The 21324-nt window shown below is 42.3% G+C and overlaps 2 protein-coding genes across 2 annotated transcripts in view; both read left to right on the forward strand.

Annotated features, from left to right (window-relative positions):
• The first annotated feature begins 47 nt into the window (after positions 1-47).
• DARS2 (aspartyl-tRNA synthetase 2, mitochondrial) lies at positions 48-16610 on the forward strand. Its single transcript, XM_061451946.1, has 17 exons — positions 48-347; positions 1318-1417; positions 4374-4440; positions 4736-4837; positions 5992-6087; positions 7329-7452; positions 8095-8141; positions 8870-8976; positions 9802-9871; positions 10485-10664; positions 11453-11560; positions 12766-12828; positions 13005-13157; positions 14041-14259; positions 14700-14810; positions 15026-15101; positions 16242-16610. The coding sequence occupies exons 1-17, from the start codon at positions 236-238 to the stop codon at positions 16427-16429; spliced, it is 1923 nt and encodes a 640-aa protein (XP_061307930.1). The 5' UTR covers positions 48-235; the 3' UTR covers positions 16430-16610.
• Positions 16611-17831: 1221 nt separating this feature from the next.
• The window catches only part of RGS8 (regulator of G protein signaling 8), a 37376-nt gene continuing 33883 nt past the window's right edge, over positions 17832-21324 (forward strand). Inside the window, exon 1 of the mRNA XM_061451947.1 lies at positions 17832-19424. The gene's annotated coding sequence lies outside the window, so the exon portion shown is untranslated. The remainder of the gene's footprint in view (positions 19425-21324) is intronic.

Here is a 21324-nt window from a genome sequence, read left to right on the forward strand (position 1 = left end):
CCACGAGGTGACCTGCCTGCTGCAGCTGGGCCGCGCCTGGCCCTGGCTGGAGGGTCTTTGTTCCCCGCTGGTGCCCCAGCCTCCTTTCCGGGAGGTGGCGTCCCGGCGCAGGGCTCCCCTGGGAGGGAGAGGTTGAAGCTGGTGGGCTGGAGCTTTTCCTTCTGTGTCTGTATTCGTAACGACTCGCAGGTTTGTGACTGTCCCTTTTTGTCTATGGTTCAGGTGCAGCTGTAGGATGGCACTGTCGTGGGTGCTGCCCGAGCTGGCCCGAGGGCTTACCCGGGCGGGCTGCGGGCGGGCTCTCCGCAGAGCGGCCTCGGCCTCTGCCTCAGCGTCGGTGGCTCCAGGTGAGACAGAAGCGCTTTATTTCCACCGGCTTCTCTGGGCTTTAGTTATCGCTTTGTCCCTGGGATCCAGGTCAGGGTAGTCTGCACGCACAGTTAAGGGCACACTTACGACAAATTGTCTTCCTTGGCTCAGTTTTTAAGCGTAATTTCTAAATCATGTTTTTATTTAACCTTTGTTTTCTCTTAATGAATTGTGATTTAAAGTATACCAAGACCATGTTTTTTTCTTTGAGCATTTACTTTATTTTTTGACCCTCTTTCTTACATAGCGCACTATCTGTAAACAGGGGTAGTGGAAGACCCTAATGAAATAGTTGGAAACCAAACCTTTCTGCCCTTTACTTTAATCTTTTAACTGTAAAGCCTGTGATGTAGCAAGGAAGATCAGTTCACATAGTTACATATATGTTTAGGGAATAGTTTCTTTCAAATTTTTCTTTGTGAGCTGAATTTCTTGAACATTTTGTAAATGGTGTGCTTGGTTTTCTAAGTTGTGATGTCAGGCACACAGGTCTGTGGAAAGGCTTCTGTAGTAATGGTTCAGGCCTTTTACCAGTAGTTGCAGGCAGGAAACTTTAGCTTGCTCCCACATGGTTGGTGTATGTATGTTTCTGTCTTGGCTTGTCTGTTGTATTTTCTAGATTTGAATATGGAATTGTCAGTATGTCTCAGGACTGATTTGCAGCTCTCCTTTTTTTTTGCCCCTGAAATATTTAGGGCAACAGTTTGCAGCAAGACTGTTCAGATTTCTTTGTGAAAGTTTGATTGAGACATATAAATTAATTCCTTTTAAAAACTTGATTAGAATAATTTCGTATCATATGTCCTCATGCCTTATAGTAGTCCTGTTTGGGATATATAAAATAATTTGTGTACATCTAAACTGTATTTGGATTGGGGAGCAAAACTATCACTGTTTTGTCTTGCTTGTCTCCAAAAGCCACAAAAGGTTTTATTATTTTTATTCAAGACTTCAATAGTTTTGTCACTCGGACAAATACTTGTGGAGAGCTACGTTCTGCTCATGTGGGACAAGAGGTCACACTGTATGGATGGATTCAGTATCAAAGGTAAATGCAAATGAAGGTGAAAATGGAGATGCTTGTTTTCCAGATTCAGTATCTGCTGTAGGCCTGGATTCAAACACTTCTTTCTATGCTTCAGGCTGTAGAATCATGAAATGGTTTGGTTGGAAATAACCTTAAATATCGTCTAGTTCAAACACCCCTGCCATGGACAAAAACACCTTCCACTAGACCATATTGCTCAAAGCCCTGTCCAGCGTGGCCTTGAACACTGCCAGGAATGGAGCATCAACAGCTTCTCTGGGCAACCTGTTCCAGTGTCTCCCTGCTCCCATAGTGAATAAATTCTTCCTAATGTCTCATCTAAGTACCCCCTTTTTCATCTTAAAGTCATTCCCCCTTGTCGTGTCACTACGTGCGCTTGTAAAAAGCCCTTCTCCAGTTTTCTGTATACCCCCTTTAGGTACTGAAAGGCTGTTACAAAGTCTCCCCTGAGCCTTCTGTTCTCCAGCCTGAACAAGACCAACTCTCAGCCTGTCTTCATAGTGAGTGTACCATCCCTCTGATTGTTTTTTGGCCCTCCTCTGGACCCTCTCCAGCAGGTCCATATCTTTCCTGTACTGGGGACTCCAGAGCTAGATAGAGTACTGCAGGTGAGGTCTTATGAGAGCAAAGTATAGGGGCAGAATCCCCTCCTTCGACCTGCTGGTCACAGTCCTTTTGATACAGCCCAAAACATGGTTGGTTTCCTGGCTGTGAGCACACACTGCTGGCTCATGTTGAGCTTCTTGTCAACCAGCACCCCTGGGAAGGTCACTTGTTTTCTTCTGGAGAGGACCCATGTTTTCCCTTGTCTTCCTTTTATCCCCAGGTGTACCTGTAGAAGTTTTACTTGTTGCCCTTAATGTCCTTGGCCAGATTCAGTTGTGTCATGGCTTTAGCTTTCCTAAGCTAATCCCTGGCTGCTCTGACTGTATTCTGCCCAGGTTACCCGTTCTTGCTTCCACGCTCTGTAAGCCTCCTTTTTTTTTTCTTCTCCCTGGGATTGATTCAGGAGCAATTTCATCCACATAGGCCTCCTGGTGGTCTTGCCTGGCATCTTCTTTGTTGGGTTGCATCACTTCTGCGCTTGAAGGAGGTGATCCCTGAATATTAACCAGCTTTCCTAGACCCCTTTTCCCTCCAGGGCTTTATCCTGTGGTACTCCTCCAAGCAGATCCCTCAGGAGGCTGAAGTCTGCCCTCCTGAAGTCCAGGGTAATGAGCTTGCTATGTGCCCTCCTCGCCATCCTAAGAATCTCAAACTCCACCATTTCGTAGTCCCCTCAAGCTTCACATTCCCCATCAGCCCCTCCCTCTTGGTGAGGATAAGGTCCAGCATTGTCACTCTCCTTGTTGGTTCCTTCCATCGCTTGGAGAAGGAAGGTATTGTCAAGGTGTTCCAGAAACCTCCTGGGTTGATTGTGCCCTGCTGCGTTGTCCCTTCAAGGGATATGGGTGTGGTTGAAGTCCCCCATGAGAACCAGGGCTGGTGAACATGAGGTGACACCTGTCTGACTATAGAGGACCTCATCCACTTTGTCTTCCTGGGTGGGTGGCCTGTAGCAAACACTGTAGTGTCCCGTCCCTGGCCTCCCTTTAAAACTGACGGATAAGCTCTCAGTTGGCTTCTCATCCATCACCAGACAGAGCTCTGTGCACTCCAGCTGAGCATTTGCTGTCACTGGCAGTCATTGATGTTTCTCCTTCCTCATCTCCGCAGCTTGCTTTTCCTGCAGGGCCTATATCCTTCCATTCCAACACTCCGTCTCCATGATGCCAGTGAGATTGTAACCCTTCAGGTGTATGCACACTTCTTACTCCTCTTGCTTGCTCCCCATGCGATGTACATTGGCATAGAGGTGTTTAAATTGGGCCCCTGATGATGCTGGCTTATTGGCTGGAGTGGCTGAAGTCCTGTCTTTTCATGTCCTGCTGTAGTTACTTCTGAAGTGAGTAAACCAGTTGAGAACTGTGCCAGATCAGTATTTAAGATTTCAGAGCTTTATACAAATCTTTATTGATCCTCATTACAGCACTTTAAAGCAGTTAAATATTATTACCCTTGTTGTATAGGAGAAAAAAACAAATAATAGCATATTTATAGCAATTCTAACAGCTGTGAGCAAATAATGTCTTTTATGTAACATCCTTAAATTTTAAGCAAGTGATGTTTGTCTCTTCAACTACAGCATCTAATCATGCATATTTAAAGAATGCAAGTTTTGCTTAAGGAAATATTAAGGTAATGAAGCTTTTAAGAAGAGCAGCTGGTGAAATGTTAGTTCCAGTAGTTTGCTATAGGTGGCATGATATAATCACTCCCATTGAAGTTGAATGTTCTGTAAATATTGGGTGAAAAGCATGTCTGCATACAACATGGAGTTTCAGGAAGCAGGATTATTGCAGTGCAATTGTTGCAGTCTTGCTTTTAAAGATGGGCAAAGCATGTTCGATTTGACAGCTTCTTGATGGATGAAGTACAGTGGTTTTTGTCTCTGCTGCAGCTGAAGAGGTCAAGTTTTATAATTCTGGATCTAGGACTGTGGATTGTTCTTGTGAAACTTTTAATGGGACTAGTGTTCTTATTTTGTAGTTGGAGATTTTTTGGAGGTTTTGTATCCATGTGAACTTTAGTTTTATTGCTCGGCTAAATGTGATGTTTCCTAGGAGGAAATCACACATGTTCAGAATTCCTGCTCTACATGGATTAACGTTCAAGTTAAAATCCTGCCTCTCCTGGTTATTTGCACATGTTTGTGGCTGGCAAAATCTGAAATAAATTATTCAGTTTAGATTCAGGTGTGGAAAAAGTATCTGTATGTACATTGCTTGGAAGTGCTTTGAGGTTAGTCAAGAGCTACAGAAAGTAGCTAGTTGCTATGTGCTTTGGCTTAAAAAGCAGAAGACTGCTGCATTCTCGGAAAAAAACTGTTTTTCCTGTTGTGTTTTTCATGGATCAGACAAGGCCTCTTTCTGGTTTTGAGGGATTTCCAGGGACTGATCCAGGTCATCATTCCACAAGATGAGGTAAGTGCTACCAAAATATGAGTGTCTCTCTTATTTTTACTTTTCCTTTGACAGCGTGGGTCCAGCAGACACAGAGTACAGAATGAAGCACTTTGTCAGACTGAGTGCTCTGAGTCACAAGTAGGTTTAAGTGTTATAAGAGCCCTGATCTGAGATAGTAATGAAAACATCAGTGCTCTCCTCTGGCTTATGAGGAGTGATCCTGAAATCAAATGGGCTGTTAAGAAAAGAGGCTCTTGAACATGGTGTATTTGTCCTGTTTGAATTTCTGTGAGACATTGTCATCTTCTTGCAGGCACATTCCCATGTGAAAAATCTTTTATCTAATGCCCCGGTGGAGTCTGTTGTTCGAGTGACTGGAATTGTGTCACCTCGACCCCCAGGGCAGGAGAATCCGGTGAGGATGCTGCGAACACTGGGGTTTTATTCCTTAGGGAAAAGAGCACTGGACAACAGAATTATGGTGGGTTTTGTGTCATAGCTTTGCCATAGTTTCTGGGTGTGTGACAGCCTGTCCTCAGATAATGTGAGGTGAGAGAACTGCTATGACATGTAACTTAGAAGAATTTCAAAGCATGCTACAGATACCGAAAAATTAAATTCTGTTCCAGCCCTTTGGAAGAATAATGGCTAGATTCTTCAGGCTTTCAAAGTGTGATTGAGAATTTCTTTTTTCTTGAAAGTGTTGTCATCACAAATTCCGCAGCATGCAGTGACCTGTTTTTCACTCAAAATAGATTTTGCTTTTCTCATTGTGCAGGAAACAGAGGTTAAATACTTTTTAAAATGTTATGCATTCCTCAGCTCTCACTGTAATCAGCTGTAGATTAATCTGTCGGGATTGTATGTATCCTCTCACTGGCAGGCTTAAAAAGAGAACCTCGATTTATGACCATAACTTCTTTTTTTGCTCTGACCACTTACAGATGTGCATAAAGAATGCAGGCTTCAAACAATGCTTTTATTTCTTTTAACCGTTTATCATTTTATTGGAAGGTTGTATATACTTTCCCGTGGTAAACAGAGTTCTGTAGGATCAGGAGAACTTTGATGTGGCACAGTGCTGAGTGGGGGAGGCTGTCTGTTCTCCCATGGGATCTAAGAAAAAGAAGACTAGTTCTGAGAGCTGGTATTCAGAACCAGAAGTTACTTACAAGTTATCTTTTTGGACTTGTATTAAGGTCTGATGGTGATGCTGCTAATCTATTCTAAAATATATACTGCATGGTTTCACTGAAGCAGAATGTCCTTCAAGAAGAAGGTGAAGTAAATATATTTCTTGTAGAGATCAGTATGCTACTGGGAAAGAGCATGCTATCTTTGGTGAGGCAACTTGTGTTTTTCTCAACAGTTGGGAAATCTAGGAGGAATCTCTCCTTGAGAGAAGTTCTCTGAGTTAACACTGTATTAGAAGGCAGGGAGGATAATCGCATCACATGGGTATTTTGGTGTCCCTGCCGTCTCCCCCCTACCCCATCTGTGAAACACCTTTGTCCAACTGATTTCCTTAAGTTTTGAGCCTATTTTTTTTTGTTTGTCTTTTTGCTCCAGAAAATGCCAACAGGGGATATTGAAGTGAAGGCAGAGACTGCAGAGATCCTAAACTCCTGCAAGAAGCTGCCTTTTGAAATCAAGGATTTCATCAAGGTGTCCATATTTGTTTCTTTGTTGTTTTTTGTTTGTTTGTTTGTTTGCTTTTCTCCAAAGTAGTGGCTTTTCAGTAAATCGGGAATTTGCCCAGCATGATGGCAAAACCTGTGAGCTGCATCTGATTCTCCCAGTTCTGCGTTGGGGGAAGAATAGTATTTAAAACAGGGGTTCTTCTTTTTAGCTGTGAGGATGCGTTTCTAATTAAAGTTAAGCAGAAAACAAGGCTTGAATAATTCCAGTGCATAGGTTGTTCAGAATGTAAGAATGGATGATAAAGGGAGGGTAAAAGAAATCAGACTATGCTAGCTTTTTTGAGTGTGAAACAGAACCTGCCAGTGCACTGCTGTGTTTTAAGGCAAGGGTGCTTAGTCTTGCCTGGACAAGTAGAATCATAGAATCATAGAATTTGTTAGGGTTGGAAAGGACCTTAAGATCATCAAGTTCCAACCCCCCTGCCGTGGGCAGGGACACCTTACGCTAAATCATATCACCCAAGGCCTCATCCAGCCTGGCCTTGAACACTGCCAGGGGTGGAGCATTCACAACCTCCCTGGGCAACCTATTCCAGTGCCTCACCACCCTAACAGGAAAGAACTTCCTTCTTACATCCAACCTAAAAAGTAGGTAGTCTGGCAGACTTTCTTTGTAAGTAGAGTCTTACAAGAGTTTAGTTTTAGTACAGGCTTCATGGTGAAGGGGTGGCATCTCTGTTAACTTTGCCATTGAAACCATAGCTGATGCACAGGTGTTGGAATTGGGAGAACAGGGTCCTGTTCCTTCCAGCTGTGGGTCCTGAGCAATTCCCATCATCTGCACTACTTTAGTTTTCCTGTCTGTAACAAGGATGTTTCACCATTTAGTTGTTCCTTTAGATCTGTGCATGATACCACTCCTCTGATTAAAAGTTGTAAGGAGGTGCTACATGCTGTTGCAGTGGACTAAGAATAAGGAGGGCTGAAATTCTCAAGTGTATTCAACTTTACTGAAGCAGCTTTTGTCTCAGTAAATGTCTTTTTTCTTTATTTGTTTTACTTTTTTAATTTTTTTTCAGATTATGTCTTTTTTAGTAATTGTCATGCATGGAAACACTCTTAGTTTAATATTTGTAGGTTGGTGGGCTCTGGTAATGGAGCAGCATTGTTTTCTTCCTTACTCCTTTTGTTCTGTAGCTTCAGGAGCAGATTCATTTGAGGTGTAGTTTAAATTTTGTCTCTTAATCCTAATTAACTCATCCTCAGAAATCAGAGGCCTTACGGATGCAGTATCGCTACTTGGACTTGCGTAGCTTCCAGTTACAGTATAACCTGAGGCTGAGATCACGCATTGTGATGAAGATGCGGGAATATCTATGTAACCTCCATGGTAAGGAAAGTGCTTGAAGAACAACATGTAGCAAACAACATTTTGGCTCTCCCTGCTTCTTTTTTGTATTGCTGAGAGAGATTGCCAATCAGGTTGCTATTCCAGCTGGTCCTACTTAATAAGGAGGAAGGATATGTCTACTTGTTGTGTGGTCTTTAGAGATGTTGTCAGACCTGAAGAACAAGTATGTTGAAATCTTACTGTGAGTTACAGACCAGTTATTTCAAATGAGCTATATCCAGTGAGAAAAGGCCTTTTGCAGATAGTTTTCCCTTTTGGTCAGCCAGCCTGAGGCATATCAAAGGGATGAGTTTCTTGTAGGGCTTCTGGTTGTCTTAAAATCAGGAAGTGCTTTGTGGAAAATCAAAGCCTGGTTTGAAATAGAAAGCTAGTAATTTTTCAGTCTGTATGGAGTCCTGTCATTAACAATTCTGGCAGGCCAGCAGGATAACTCAGAGCCTTTAAATCTTTTATTACACAAGTTATTCTTGGAAGCAGTGAAATCTGTGCATTTTGGAGAGGCTACATGGTGTGCTGGATTACCTGTTTCGCTGACTGACCCTACTCTATCCTAGTCTGTGTCATGCTAGTTCTCCCTGATTTCTGCATATTCTGTGTCTGAAGCATGTGTTTATCCCTCAGGGTTTGTGGATGTAGAAACTCCAACACTCTTTAAAAGAACTCCAGGGGTATGTATTCTGTTAGTAGAGCCTTTTATCCTCCTGCAATTCCATAGGCAGTTCAGTTGAAGTATTGTCAATTTCCCCTCAGCCTTCATTGCTGTTTCCTCACTAAGTAACAGCTTCTGCAAATTTCTGATACAATACATGGATCCTTTTAAAAGTAGAGGGTGTGAAAAGGAAGAGGTGATACCATGGGTCTTGCTTTATTCATTTGAAGGTTCAAAATTATCTGTCTTGTAGAGCGCATGTTGAATGAAAGTCCTGTCTTGGGACAGACAGATTATTATTTGGCAAAACCAAAAAACTTCCTTTAAGCACTGTTTCCCCAGCATTTTTCTTTTAATGAGTAAGTTACTGCAGTGGCATTACTCAATTTTAATTTCTGAGTCTATATTCTGTTCTTTCATTTAAAAAATAATCACAGAGAACTGTGGTCCAGGAATTGTTGATGCAGCTAATACTTGGAATTCTTGCATTTAAGCCCCTGCCTTGGATGGTGTATTGTTACGCATTAGTCTCTCAGAATAAAAGATGGAGAAATCCTCCTTTGGGATATTTTGGACTAAGCTGGTTAACAGATTTGAGTGTAATGTACAAACAGCCATTTCCTCATAAGTGAAATTTTATTATTGGGAAAATAGGTCCTTTCCTCTTGTGCTTTTGATCTGTGCTCTCTGTCAGGAATTGAGGCCACTTGTTTGCCGAACTGTGTAAGCTTTTCTTTCTGATGCTAGGGAGCAAAAGAATTCCTTGTACCCTCAAGGGAAGCGGGCAAGTTCTACTCTCTACCGCAGAGTCCTCAGCAGTTCAAGCAGCTCCTCATGGTTGGAGGCCTGGACAGGTAATTGTTTCTTGGATTCCTGTTCTCCGCATGTCCCATCTAGGGTGTGCTTGCTCTGGTCTGAGGTTTTAAATACTTCCCCAAAAACATACAGCCAAGGGTTTTGTGTTTTGAAGAGGAACCCTTTATTACTTCAGATCTTCCAGGCAGACCATGCTCTTTGCCTCCCCACCCAGCAATAGGATCTCCCAGTAAGAGGAAATGTATCCTGTTTGAAGGTTGAAACCTTCTGGGTTGTTTCAGATGGAAACCTGATCTGAAGCACGATCTGCCTGAAGAGCAGAAAAACTAGTGTGTGATAAAAGCCTCTCCATGAGCAACCTGTAGAACTAATTGAGATGAGTGGGCAGCTGAGCATGACTGAGACAAGGAACATATACTTTCAGGGTGCACGAGTACAAAGCTTTTAATTTGTCTTGTTCTCCAAATAGAATTGAAGGAGAGGAAGACAATTGTTCACACAGTGAACTGCAGGCCAGGTCTGAACATGGGTGAATTTTGCATGGTTGTTAGTGGAGTCCAGGTTTGAAGCGGAACCTGGGAAAAGGGATTGTGTATGTCCCTGCTGGGAGGCAGCCTCCACATGCCTCTGGAAGATATGCCTGGAAATGGATACAGCTGCTGGCACAGTTGCTTCCACACAGAAATTCATGCCTTTGAAGGGATGGGAACAATCAGGGCTATGATCCTCTGCTGCAAAGGAAACAGAGGAACAGAGTTCTCTCTCTGCCCCCACTCCCTTCTTCTTTACATTATGATCAATTCTATAGCCACAATTTGATTCAGGGTACTTAAATTGTTACCTGAGTAAAAGTACTATTGCAGGTACTTTCAGGTTGCTCGCTGCTACCGAGATGAAGGTTCACGGCCTGACAGGCAGCCTGAATTCACTCAGGTAACCAACTCACACTGCCTTTCACCTTCCTCCTCGATCCAAATAGCAAATAGCTTGAAGCTATTTTCCCTTCTGAAGGCTTAATTTCTCTTTGCTCTTGTGCTTCTTGCCGGGGGGGGTGGGGGGGTGGTGGTGTGTACAGTGTTGCTTGCTGCATGCTTCACAGACATGTCCCATACTAGCTTCAAAGGGCTGTGTACAGAATGGCTACTGTCCTTGGCTGACTGATCCCATGTACATTAGATGATCAGATGTGGGAATTGTGTTGCAGCAGTGATTGTGCTTGATGATGCGATCTCTTCCTGTCCTGCTGGGTCAGGCATCTCATTCCTCAGCCTTGAGATCCCAGGCAGAGTTAGCCTGGTTCATTCAAGGCTTCTCCATCTGTACTTGTCATCATTACCTCATTCAGTTGTCCGAGGAGAATGTTGCCTGAGTCATCATGGTGTAGGGAGACCATAGCATGTCCCCAGCCTAATGCAGTCATGCTATAATTTCACGTAGCATATTGGTTCTTGTTATGCTAGCTTCATAGTCAAGAGCTTCTGCAAGTAGCAGTGGAAAGGCAAAATCTAGCTAATGTGGAATCCACCCTCTTGTTTTCTGTTTTAAGATAGATATAGAGATGTCATTTGTAGATAAAGCTGGGATCCAGAAACTGGTGGAAGGCCTCCTGCAGTATTCCTGGCCTGAGGAAAGAGCCTCCATTTCAACTCCTTTCCCTTCCATGACTTATGAGGAGGCACTGGCTGACTATGGGACTGATAAACCAGACACTCGTTTTGGGATGAAGGTGAGGGTTTGCCCACTGGAAACTTGCATCTGTTCCTTTCTGTTAGTTTTGTGTTTGGATCATACATACATGATTGTTTGGGGTTCTTAATGCTGTACTTTTCCCAAGGTGTTTGTCTCATCGTTGCTGCTTTTTACAGGTAATCGCTTGGAGAAGAGAGGGTTTGATTAGTTGGCTGTGGAAAATGTATGTTTTAAGAAAATGTTATGTTGAAGATAATGTAGTGTTAGGAACTGAAGCCCATAAGGAGTTCACAAGTAACTATAAATGCTTTTACCTACTGTACTCCATGGCATACTCCTGGTGAGCATGCTTCATGAGACAGGCTTCTCCACCCTTTTAATGACCTGAAGGTATTTTCAAGATAACCAGCTGTGGTTGTGTGTATACACTTTCTATATGAAATAAGAGTATGAAAGTATAAAATCAGAATATTGACAAATGTATTGACAGAACAGTGCTGAAAAGTACGAAAGCATCTTATTTTTCCTCAGGAATTAATTTGGGGGGTTTCTTTCTCAGTCTGCAGCTCCCTTCTCTGTGGTAAGATGTCACCATCTCAACCTTGGGTTTTTCTGCCTGCCTTGCATTTCTGTTCCTGCAGTGTTCAGCCTCCTATTGGTTATTCCAGCTTGGCCCTGTTAATTTCTTTCTGTGAACCATTTGATTTCTCTGAGAAAAGAAATGATATCCCAGGGAATGGTGTTGGAGGCTTTGACATAGGTACTGGATTTTTGTTTCATGTTCCTGAAGCAAACAGCTTTTTCCTGCGCTCTCTCCTTTCTTAGATAGTGGATATCGGTGATTTTCTACAAAGATCGGATATTCCATTTGTACAGAATGCACTCAGTTACCCACATGGCACTGTCAAAGCCATTTGTATCCCTCAGGGAGTGGTAAGCGATGCATTTACATACTGCTTATGGTTTATATGAAATAAATAAAATGACAGTTTGAATTCCTTTACTGATATGGAAATGTTCCTTGCTATTACTGGGGTTTTGGTATCCTTTGGGATTGGTTGTAGTTGATGTCAGGTTGGTCTGAGAGGTGTTGGAATGGAGGTGATCACCTGACAGGAAGAATATATCATCTTAGGAAGGGGAGGAAAATAACAGCTGCAAGATCCCTTGAGGATAGGGAAGCTTCCCAGGGCTTCAGCTTGCTTTTGTCAAGGGTTGCTTCTGATGTGCATCTCAATAATAAATCTTGCTCTGTGGCAAGAGATGGAAATAGAGCCAGATATGGTGCAGCTCTGTTCTGGACTAGTGAGAGAAAGTTCAGATTGTTACATGCCCTTATGTTTGCTTTTGCTGCATTTGTGGCACAGCTCATCTTGTGTAATGAGAATGTCACAGACCAAATCCAAGGCTCACAATAGGTGTAAATGATTATTTGACACAGCTATATATTTTGGAAGGGAAGCAGATTTAATTCTGTCTGTGTTTATATTTTAAGCTGGGACAGTATGGAAAAAAATTAATCCACTAAACCCTGACTATTATTTGGGGAATAGGACTTTCTGACCATGATTCTCTTGGGATTCTTTTAATTTTGGTACAAAGTGCAAGTTACTGGCTTCCCACGAGAGGGCACTAGGGTGTGTGTTTGAGCTGAAAAAACTGGAATCTTGAGCCTCTAAACATTAGAGTAGATGAAGAAGTCAACATCCTGACACAGGTCCTCACTGTATTTCTTAACGTGTGAGAATGAGTCAAGTCCTCTGTTGTTACTCCAAATTGAGCTATGCCTTCTCCTTCAACAATGTAATGCTATAACCTTGTTTGTTTGGTTGAGGCAATTAGTTGTCATGATCTGACTCTCGTGAGCAGCTGTATCTGATTTGTGAGTCAGGAGAGAAAACTGCAGCTAGATGTAAAACCTAGAGAGGTCTCTTCCTGAAAGGAGCCCTTGGAGAAGATTCCCAGCTGCTGCCTAGTGCTGTGGGCCCTGTCCTGTTCCATAGCCCTCATAAGAACTTGTATTAAAAACAAAAAGCTTGGGAAGTTTGGAAACAGCTCAGACAGTAGATTTGAATCCTGGTCAGGTTTTCCATAGGCTTTTCTGATGTTTAATGTGTCTTGTCTTGCTCTTTCCCCAGAGATACTTTAAAAATAAAAATTTGGAGTCACTAAAGGAGTCTGCAAAATCCCAGTTTAACCAGGTGAGACCAAAACACTGTTGAGGCATTGGAAATGGTAAATGACAAAGTATGTATAAGGGCAACTGAAGGCAGAGGAAAGTAGAAGAGCAGTTTTTAATAGCAGTTAGTGCCTGAGCGTGTGATGCTTCACGACAAGAGGGGGCAGCACTGAACTGAACATACTCATTTTTCTCTAGGAAATCGTGGAAATTATCTGCAGGCCTGATGGAAGCTTGAAGTCTCTGCTTACAAGGTTTCTTGGTGAGAAGCAGCAGTCACAACTTGTCCAAGCACTGAACATGCAGGCGGATGATGTGGTGCTGCTGGCTGCTGGTGAAGAAAAGCAAGTGGTAGGAAGCATTTCTTGGGTGGCTATGTGAGTTGACTGTTGCTGATGATGAATTTGTTATCTAATTCTAGTCTAAATCTATTATGTTATCTAAATCTAGTCTTAATTCTTCTTGGTGTTAAAATAGGTAATAATCTAATTCTAGTTTTTTTTGGAGCTGAGCTATAGCAGCAGCAAATAATGCATGTAATGTACCTATTGCTTTTATTTCTGTTAGTCATATTGTGGGTAGAACTTGTACCTGTAATGAAAGCTGGATTATAAAACAGGAACAAATCAGTGCCTTCTTTTCTCTCACCTTAGCTTAATTTTTAAAGCATCAAATAGAGATTGGAAAACATGGTCAACTAAGTAATTTCATCTCCCATAGGCAGGTGACAAAGTGAAGCACTGTTTATTAGCAGCAGTGATAGGAGATTCTGTCCATACTCTTCTCTGTATTCTTGCCAGCAGATACTGCTTTCCAGGCATTGGTTTATGACAAGGTGTTATGCTTTGCGTGATTGTCAAAATGTTGTCATATTCTTCCTATGTCTTCATTTGTCTGTCTATAAAGTGCAGATCTTATGAGTGCTTCCTCAGTTAATCCACATTTGTTGTGTGGAGCTTGTGGTTAGTCTAGACAAGTTCTATGAAGGTGGAACAGTTGGAAGAAAATGGACTTTCTAGCTCCTTACGTGGTCTTTGTCAAACCCTGGAGTTGATGCTGCCTCAGCAGGAAGGTGGTATATTTCAGGATACAAGGCAAAAGTGTTCAAGGCAATAGTGCATTGACAGCTGATGCTGTCTGTGGTATAGAATCTCTCTATGAAACGCTCTTTCCCTGGTCAGTGCTTGAGTCACAGTAGATTGCGTCATCTCATTCGCTCCATTCTGTTTTGCAGTGCTCTGCATTAGGAAGCCTCCGGTTGGAGAGTGCTGACCTCCTTGAGGCGGCTGGGCTGGTACTCCGTGATCCTGCAGCTTTTCACTTTCTGTGGGTGGTGGATTTTCCCCTTTTCCTCTCAAAAGAAGACAATCCCACTGAACTGGAATCTGCTCATCACCCTTTCACTGCCCCTCATCCTTCAGATACCAGCCTCCTCTATTCTGATCCCACAAAGGTAACTAAATTACAGCTGTGTGTTATGGAAAGCTAGGCAAGAAAAAGAGATGTTGTTTTATGGAACTGACTGCATATTGTATGTGTCTGTCTGGAAGAGATGACTTTGAGATTATTCCAAGTGGCAAATATCCATGTGTGCCCCTGATAAAAGGGATTTATGGGAAGCAGTTGCTTAAGGTGGAGTCTTGTATTCTGACCCATCTCATTTTGCTTCGTGTTTTGATAAACTTTGCAAAAGGATTTGTACTGTTCCTGTATCTCTCAGCAGCAGTCCATGCGTTGGATAAGACTGGTAGCTGAACTGCAAGATACTTTTGAGGGCAGTGTTGTAGTATGGCATGGCTTTGTTCCCAATGTCTTTGACATCTGGATGCAGGTCGCTGTTACATCCAGCTGTGCCCCAGCCTTGCTAAGGTGCTTGTTCATGTCTTTCTGCAGGTCCGTAGCCAGCACTATGACCTTGTGTTAAATGGCAATGAAATCGGAGGTGGTTCCATCAGAATTCATAGTGCAGAACAACAGCGTTTTGTGCTGGAGAAAGTGTTGAAGGTAACACCTACCTAGAGATGTCTCTGACATTCTCCTGAAGTTTTAAAGGGCTAATTAAATATCCATTTCAAATTCTGAAAGAAACACTTGTGTGTTTCTCAGATAAAGACATGTAACTCCTAGCCCTGAGTGATGGATGACTTCATCATACCTTCCTCTTACATTGCTGATAGGAGGAGCATTGCTTGTCCAGTGACACTTGCGTAATTTTACAGGAGGATTCTGAGGTGCTTTCCCATCTGCTTGAGGCTTTGGAGCTTGGAGCTCCACCTCATGGAGGAATTGCTTTAGGTAAGTGCTCTGTAGCTTACTAGATGCGGGTGTCTTGTGACTTTCTGGCATGTTAGATTTCAGGAACAAGTTTCATGCTGGTTAGCAAAACCCATGTCTCCTTCTGACAGAGATAGCTGTCCTGGTGTTGCTGTTTGGTACACTAATATGGTAACACTGTGTAGGCTTACACAGCGCTTACATCTCTGTAGCTGTTTTGTAGAAGGAAATGGGTCTCGTCACCATGTGCAGAATGTTTTGGTGTTCCTTCCCAGCATCAGTGTGATTTAGTTCTTATGCAATGACCAAATCATATGTTGGTGTGTCTAAGAGTGATCCTTATCTCCTGTTCTACAGTGTACTCATTAAGATTAGGTCACCTTTATTCTCATTCCTGTGCAGCCAGAGCAGCATTCCTCTACTGCATGCCTAGAGGCCTGGGACACCATGATACTTTGTTTTCCATGAGCTGGTTCATTGACTCGGTCTTGCCATCTCCATCAGTCTTGCTTCCATTCTTCCTTATCTGTTTTGTGTACTAACTTGGTGTCAGATTTTTTTTTTTGTGGTTTTATAAAAGGAAAAAAACAAAATACCCGCAACCAAAACAAAAGAAACCGGCAAAACTAGCAACCCCCTCCCCAAAAACCTACAAATAACAAAGGCAGCATTTTAACCTGTGGCCTTCCAGTGTGATTTCTTTCCATCTAATTACCCAGAGGCTCTTGTTCTTCTTTAATTCCTCCTAGTTGCTGTAATCCTTCAGAACTGGATGATCAAAATCTTTGAGCAGTTAAGCAGAACCCTAAAGCCCTCAGTCTTCTTGCCATTTAGCTTCCCTCATTTTGTCACACTGCCTTTCTGTAGGCCTGTTTTTTTTTTGTAGGCTTTTTTTTTTTTTGTAGGACTTGATGTGTTGCAGAACTTTGTGTAATATTGAAAAGCTTTATTTTGCTAGGCATTTCTGGTCTTCAGGCAAATCTGTTTCTCTGCTACTAGTTAATATTGATTTATTTTTAGATTATTTTTTTGCCCCCTTGCTTCACTTTCATCTTCAGGCTCAGTAGTATTATCTACTACATCTTTCTGATCTTTCTGAATTGGAGGAAGTAACACAGGGCCATAACTCAAGTGGTTCACCAATTTGTTTTGTGCTTCTAGGACTTGACAGACTGATCTCTCTCATTGTTGATGCTCCAAGTATCCGAGATGTTATTGCTTTCCCTAAATCCTTCAGGGGACGAGACCTGATGGGCAATGCTCCAGACTATGTCACTCCAGAAGAACTAAAGCCGTATCACATCCAGGTTTCCTGGCCTCTAGAGGAAAAAGAGGCAAAGAAAAACTGACTTAAAGACAGTGATGTAAGCTGATCTGTATAACTAGAGGTGCTTCTGAATTAAGTTCAGAAGACATGAATGGGAGGGTGAGGGACAGTACAACTCACTGTACTATGACAGTTTCAGGATTGAATGGGAGATAGGGCTCCCTGATAGGAGTTCACCTTTAGTTGGTAATGGAAAGGAGAGCTAGAAATTAGCTAATTCTAACATAGGATATTGAGACTGTTGCCTTTGTGGTGTTATTGATATATATTTTATCTTCCCCCCCCCCCCCCAATTTTTACATGTTCCTTTCAAAGCATTTCTACTCCCATCTGGAGGAGATAATGTTAGCTTCCATGGAAGGATGGTTTATATTCCTGATGATCATTGAATCTGTTAGTTGAGGACTGTCACAATAAAGCAGTGCTGTGCTGGGCCAAAAGCTCTGGACACTTCACAGCAAAACTTTATTATAGCCGGAAGCTTGTCTAATGTTGGGAAATACAAGATCCTCCAGAACTTGCCACATGGAGTTCATATTCTGCTGTGTTCCCCCTTTAAAAAGGGGAAGTGTTCATAACATTGGCAACAATTGTCCTTGTAATACTTGTCTAAGAGGTGATGATCTGTGTTTGGGGCCTGTGGTCCTTGTGCTTTTCAGCACGTTAATTCTGAAGTTTGTATATTTCTAAATAAAGTTCATCTGGCAAAAGTGTTTTTGACTGAGCTTGGCTTTGGGCTTCCTTTACAAGACCAAGGTGTCAGTTTTTCTTTGTGACCCTCGATCACTCCAGGAGATGACAAGAAATCTGTGACAGCAGAGCAGGGTTGCAGCAGCAAGTTCTGCACAAGTGACTGTTCATTGCTGTCCCATGCCAGAACAGCCACAGTGCAGAGTGTGGGCTCTATGAGCATTGTACCACACCAACTCTGCTCTGTAGTGTGTAGTGAGCCCTCTGCAGAGGCACTCCAGTAGATGTTCTTAACTCTGTGTTTAGGTTGAAGAAAGCAGAGAATTGGTGGGAGGAAATGAAGGAGGTGAAGAAGCTGTGGAAAAAAGAAGAGGTTACCTGAACAAGCTAGGAAGATGATGCAAAGGAAGAAGTGCAGAGCTGCTGTGTCCCAGCTGGGAAGGACAGAAGGAAGACTGCAGTTCTTGGCTGAGCTGATGCTGAATGACAGCCTTAGGGTCTCCTGACAGATCCTAATGAATTCTGGGCTGCTGTAAGCATTATCAGCTAATTCGGACCCCCCATTGTGGGGTAACATTACATGGTGGTGTACACTGTTCCTTTTTATTAAACACTGGGCTGTTGTGATGATAACAAACAGTAAGGGAGGTGGCTCTTCTTAAGATTGTTTTAGGTTGTGGTTTTTTTGGTTGGTTGGTTTGGATCATCTGTGTTCCTAAAGCAGGGGTGTCAGAGGCTTGACTGGGGACATAGCATCACAGAAAATAACAGTTACTCTGAGCAGCTCTTCATTCCCCCCCATTATTTATAGTAACTGTAAGCATAATGTGCTGAACTTATTTAATTGTGAAATAAGGAGTACTGTATTACTTGGTTAGTAACCCTTTGCAAACGCAAATGTTTACATCTGAAGAGTCCCAGTTCTTTAAATTAGGATTATCATCGAATGTTCAAGGGGTAACTGATGCTCTAAGAGGCTTATGCAGGAATGTAAGACTGCCTGGAATGTTCTTGAGAGCACTTGTGAAAACGTGAGTAAGCTGTCTCTGAGGCATATGCATCTGCTGTCTTGTGCAAGTTATTCTGTGTGATTTTCGTTTACCCACTGCTATATTAAGGACTCACTGCAGTTGTAAGTGTGTGACACAGTTACAATTAGAGTGAAAAAAAAGATGCAGCAAGTCATGTCATCTGAGCTGCTTCAGTCCTGCTGCAAGTAGGTCAGTGGAAAAGATGTATCCCAAATTTGTAGACCATCTGTGCTTGGATTTGTGAATGAAGGTGGCTTACTAGCATGTGAATTTGTGGTTGTGTGAATATTGCCACAGAGAAGACATTAATTGTTTGGGATTTTTTATAGGTGTCCTGATTTAGGACAATCTACTTGGTATACTTAGCTGCATATTTTGGTAGAAGACACAATAGACAGGTATTACAATGAAATATGTATAAATAAGGGGTGGTCATATTGCAAACTAGTATCTTGTGTTTGCTGGAGAAAAGTTGCTGCCCTGTGATTCTGAAAATGAATGTTAAAAGCACAGCACAAAGTCCATCAGAAAGTCCTACTGAAAATAAGCTACAGCGTAACGGCAAACCAGAGTCTTTCACAGAGCCCTTGTTACTTCTATTCTCCTTTCTTTTTCTTTTCCCTGTTTGAGATAAGCCTATGGAGAAATGTTGCTATGTCCACTATGCTAGAAGGTGCAAAGTTCTGGATTCTTTTGCTGAGAGTTAATCTTTAAGTGATCTTTTCATTAGAGGTGTGATGTGTAAGAAAAGGTTGGTGGGTTTGTATTGCTGTATGGTTTGGGTTGGTTGGGGTTTTTTTTCCCTTCCTCATGCAGCAGAACTCTCCAGGCCCAAGTCAAACTAGCAGTGTAACTCTGCTCATCAACTTAATGAGAGTTCAAAATCCTTGAGGGTGCCTTTATGCTATGCTTTTTTGTCCAAAGAGCAATAAATAATACAATTAATATGTGCAGGCTTCTCCCTGTGTTGGAAGTACTAAGACTGTTGGCTGTTGCCAGAAATGCTGCTCCTACCCTGGCAGACAGAGCATCGCACCGTGCTCCAGTATGCACGCATGTAATATTGGTAACAAAACCCCATACCATTACTATCTATGGATTCCTGCAGTGATCTCCATGTGTCATTGTGACTCTTCTGCTCTTTCTTCAATCTCTTTTCAGTGTGTGTGTGTGTATGATGGACAAGATAAATGCCAAGCCTCTAGGCACCCTATCTGGAGCAGCTGGATTTGTTGGAAGTAAGAATCACCAGCTGGATAGAGATGCTGCCTGAGGATTTGGTTTGGGTCTCTGCAGGTACAGATCAGCTTGTGATGGTTGAGTGTGTTCTCTGATGTAGTCTACTCAACTCCAGAGAACTTAATGACTAGCATACGCAGAATTGTACAAGGAATGCTCTTGCGGGAGCCAGAGTTGTATGTCAGGTTTTTGTACCAGCTTGCTGATTTTCTGTTGGAACTGAAGTAAACACTGGTAAAATGGAGAGACAGTTTATCCTCCACCTGTAGGGGACCTGGCTCTGCATATTTCAAAAGATTTAACTAGAACAATCATCTAGTAAGTTCATACCACCCATTTGTAACATCAGAGATGTTTCTGGTTTGTTTCAGTATTTTTTTCCCTGCCTTTCCAGAATAGAAATATAGCATGCTGGTGGGATTCTCAGCAGCTGAAGTGTGTTCTTTTTCTTTTCTTTTTGAAAATTTTCCAAGCCTACCCAGAATATTTCAGATTGGGCCAAGCTGGGGGGAGATTGCAGTGCTGAATTTCAGCCGTCTCAGATGGCTTGGGTGAATTTGGCTGCAAGGGTTTTGTACAACTGCCACAAAGACAGGAACTGTTTTCAGAACTGAAGCTGAAGTTTAATCCTATACTGTGCTGGTAGCTCTCTAAGGTTAGCTAAATTATAATACAACTTCACAGCAGCTTTGTGTGATCCCAGGCTGCAGATACCTGGAGGTTCAGGGTGCTGAATAAATCCCACTTCTGGGATTTAATCAGACCACTGTTATGTAACAATGTTATAATTTGTTACAAATCAGAATAAATTTTCAAAGAATGATTTCAGCTGTTTTCAGCTGAGTTTGTACCCACTATTTTACCCTATGGGGAAAGGGGGAGAGCTACAGCTGTATAGTCACTCTTCTATAGCCCAAGTCTGATAGGAGGACACGTGTATAATTTTCCTCTGTCTTGGAGAGTATGGAGACCTTAGCTCAGACATGATGTAAGGACACTCAGTGCGGTGGAAGCCAGAGAACATTACTTGGCTGTACAAAGCTACTCCTAGAGCTAGACTGAATGCTAGAGCCAGTGTTGTTTTATGTGAGCAGGAGTTGGTGGTTTGAATGGTGAATCTTCTCCCTAGGAAGGCATGACTCTACTGCTCTATTTCACTGGGGTCTGTCCCATTGAGAGGGATGGAGAAAGCACGCTGTCAGGTGATGCTGCACTGGTATCCAGCATCTGGTGAATACAGGTAGCCTCAGAAAAAAAGTCCATAACGGTAAGAGTAGAAGGATAAAGAGAGCTTACGTAAGGGTTTCTGCTTTTTCTCTGCTTACTTTATGCCTTTAGTTGCTTGCAAAATGATTTGTTTTGACCACACATTCTGGCTATTTTCAGTGTCAGTAACCAGCTGTCTTGTGAGGATACCTGGTACACTCTTTGGCCTGTGTGTTAACAGCAGCAGAAAAAGCATAGATAACTGACAGCCACCTTAATGGTAGCAGATGGAAATTCCTCGTGTAAGCCTCACATGACTTCATCTCTAAATGTCTGGATTCTTATTTTAGGCTTCTGTTCTAGTTTGTTGCTTTTTTTTTCAAAGCATTGTTTTATGTAATTAAAAAATGTTGATTACCTGCAGTCACCAGCTGTGCCAGCCAAAATTTTACATCAGGCAGAACTTTGTGACGGATACATTTAAAGGGATTGGTCACATTTGCCTTTAATAATCCATCAGGCTCCAGATGTCTTGTTCTGCTTTGATAGCCTTTATGTCTCCTTTAATGCTGGAGTTCAAGAAAAGCATTATAGACAGCTCTCCCGTTAATTTAGTCACATTTTAAATGTATTTGTATTTCTACAGCCATGAGTTCTGTTAAATTGTGTGTTATTCTAGAAAGTAATTCCTCTTGCTTAATTTAAATCTCTCATCCTTTCACGAGGTACCTTCCCATGCAGGTTATTAGAA

Source organism: Pezoporus flaviventris, unplaced genomic scaffold, assembly GCF_033815535.1.
Source record: "Pezoporus flaviventris isolate CSIRO_AGI_PZ_B2104156 unplaced genomic scaffold, CSIRO_AGI_Pfla_v1 ptg000013l, whole genome shotgun sequence".
NCBI classification, from domain to species: Eukaryota; Metazoa; Chordata; class Aves; order Psittaciformes; family Psittacidae; genus Pezoporus; species Pezoporus flaviventris.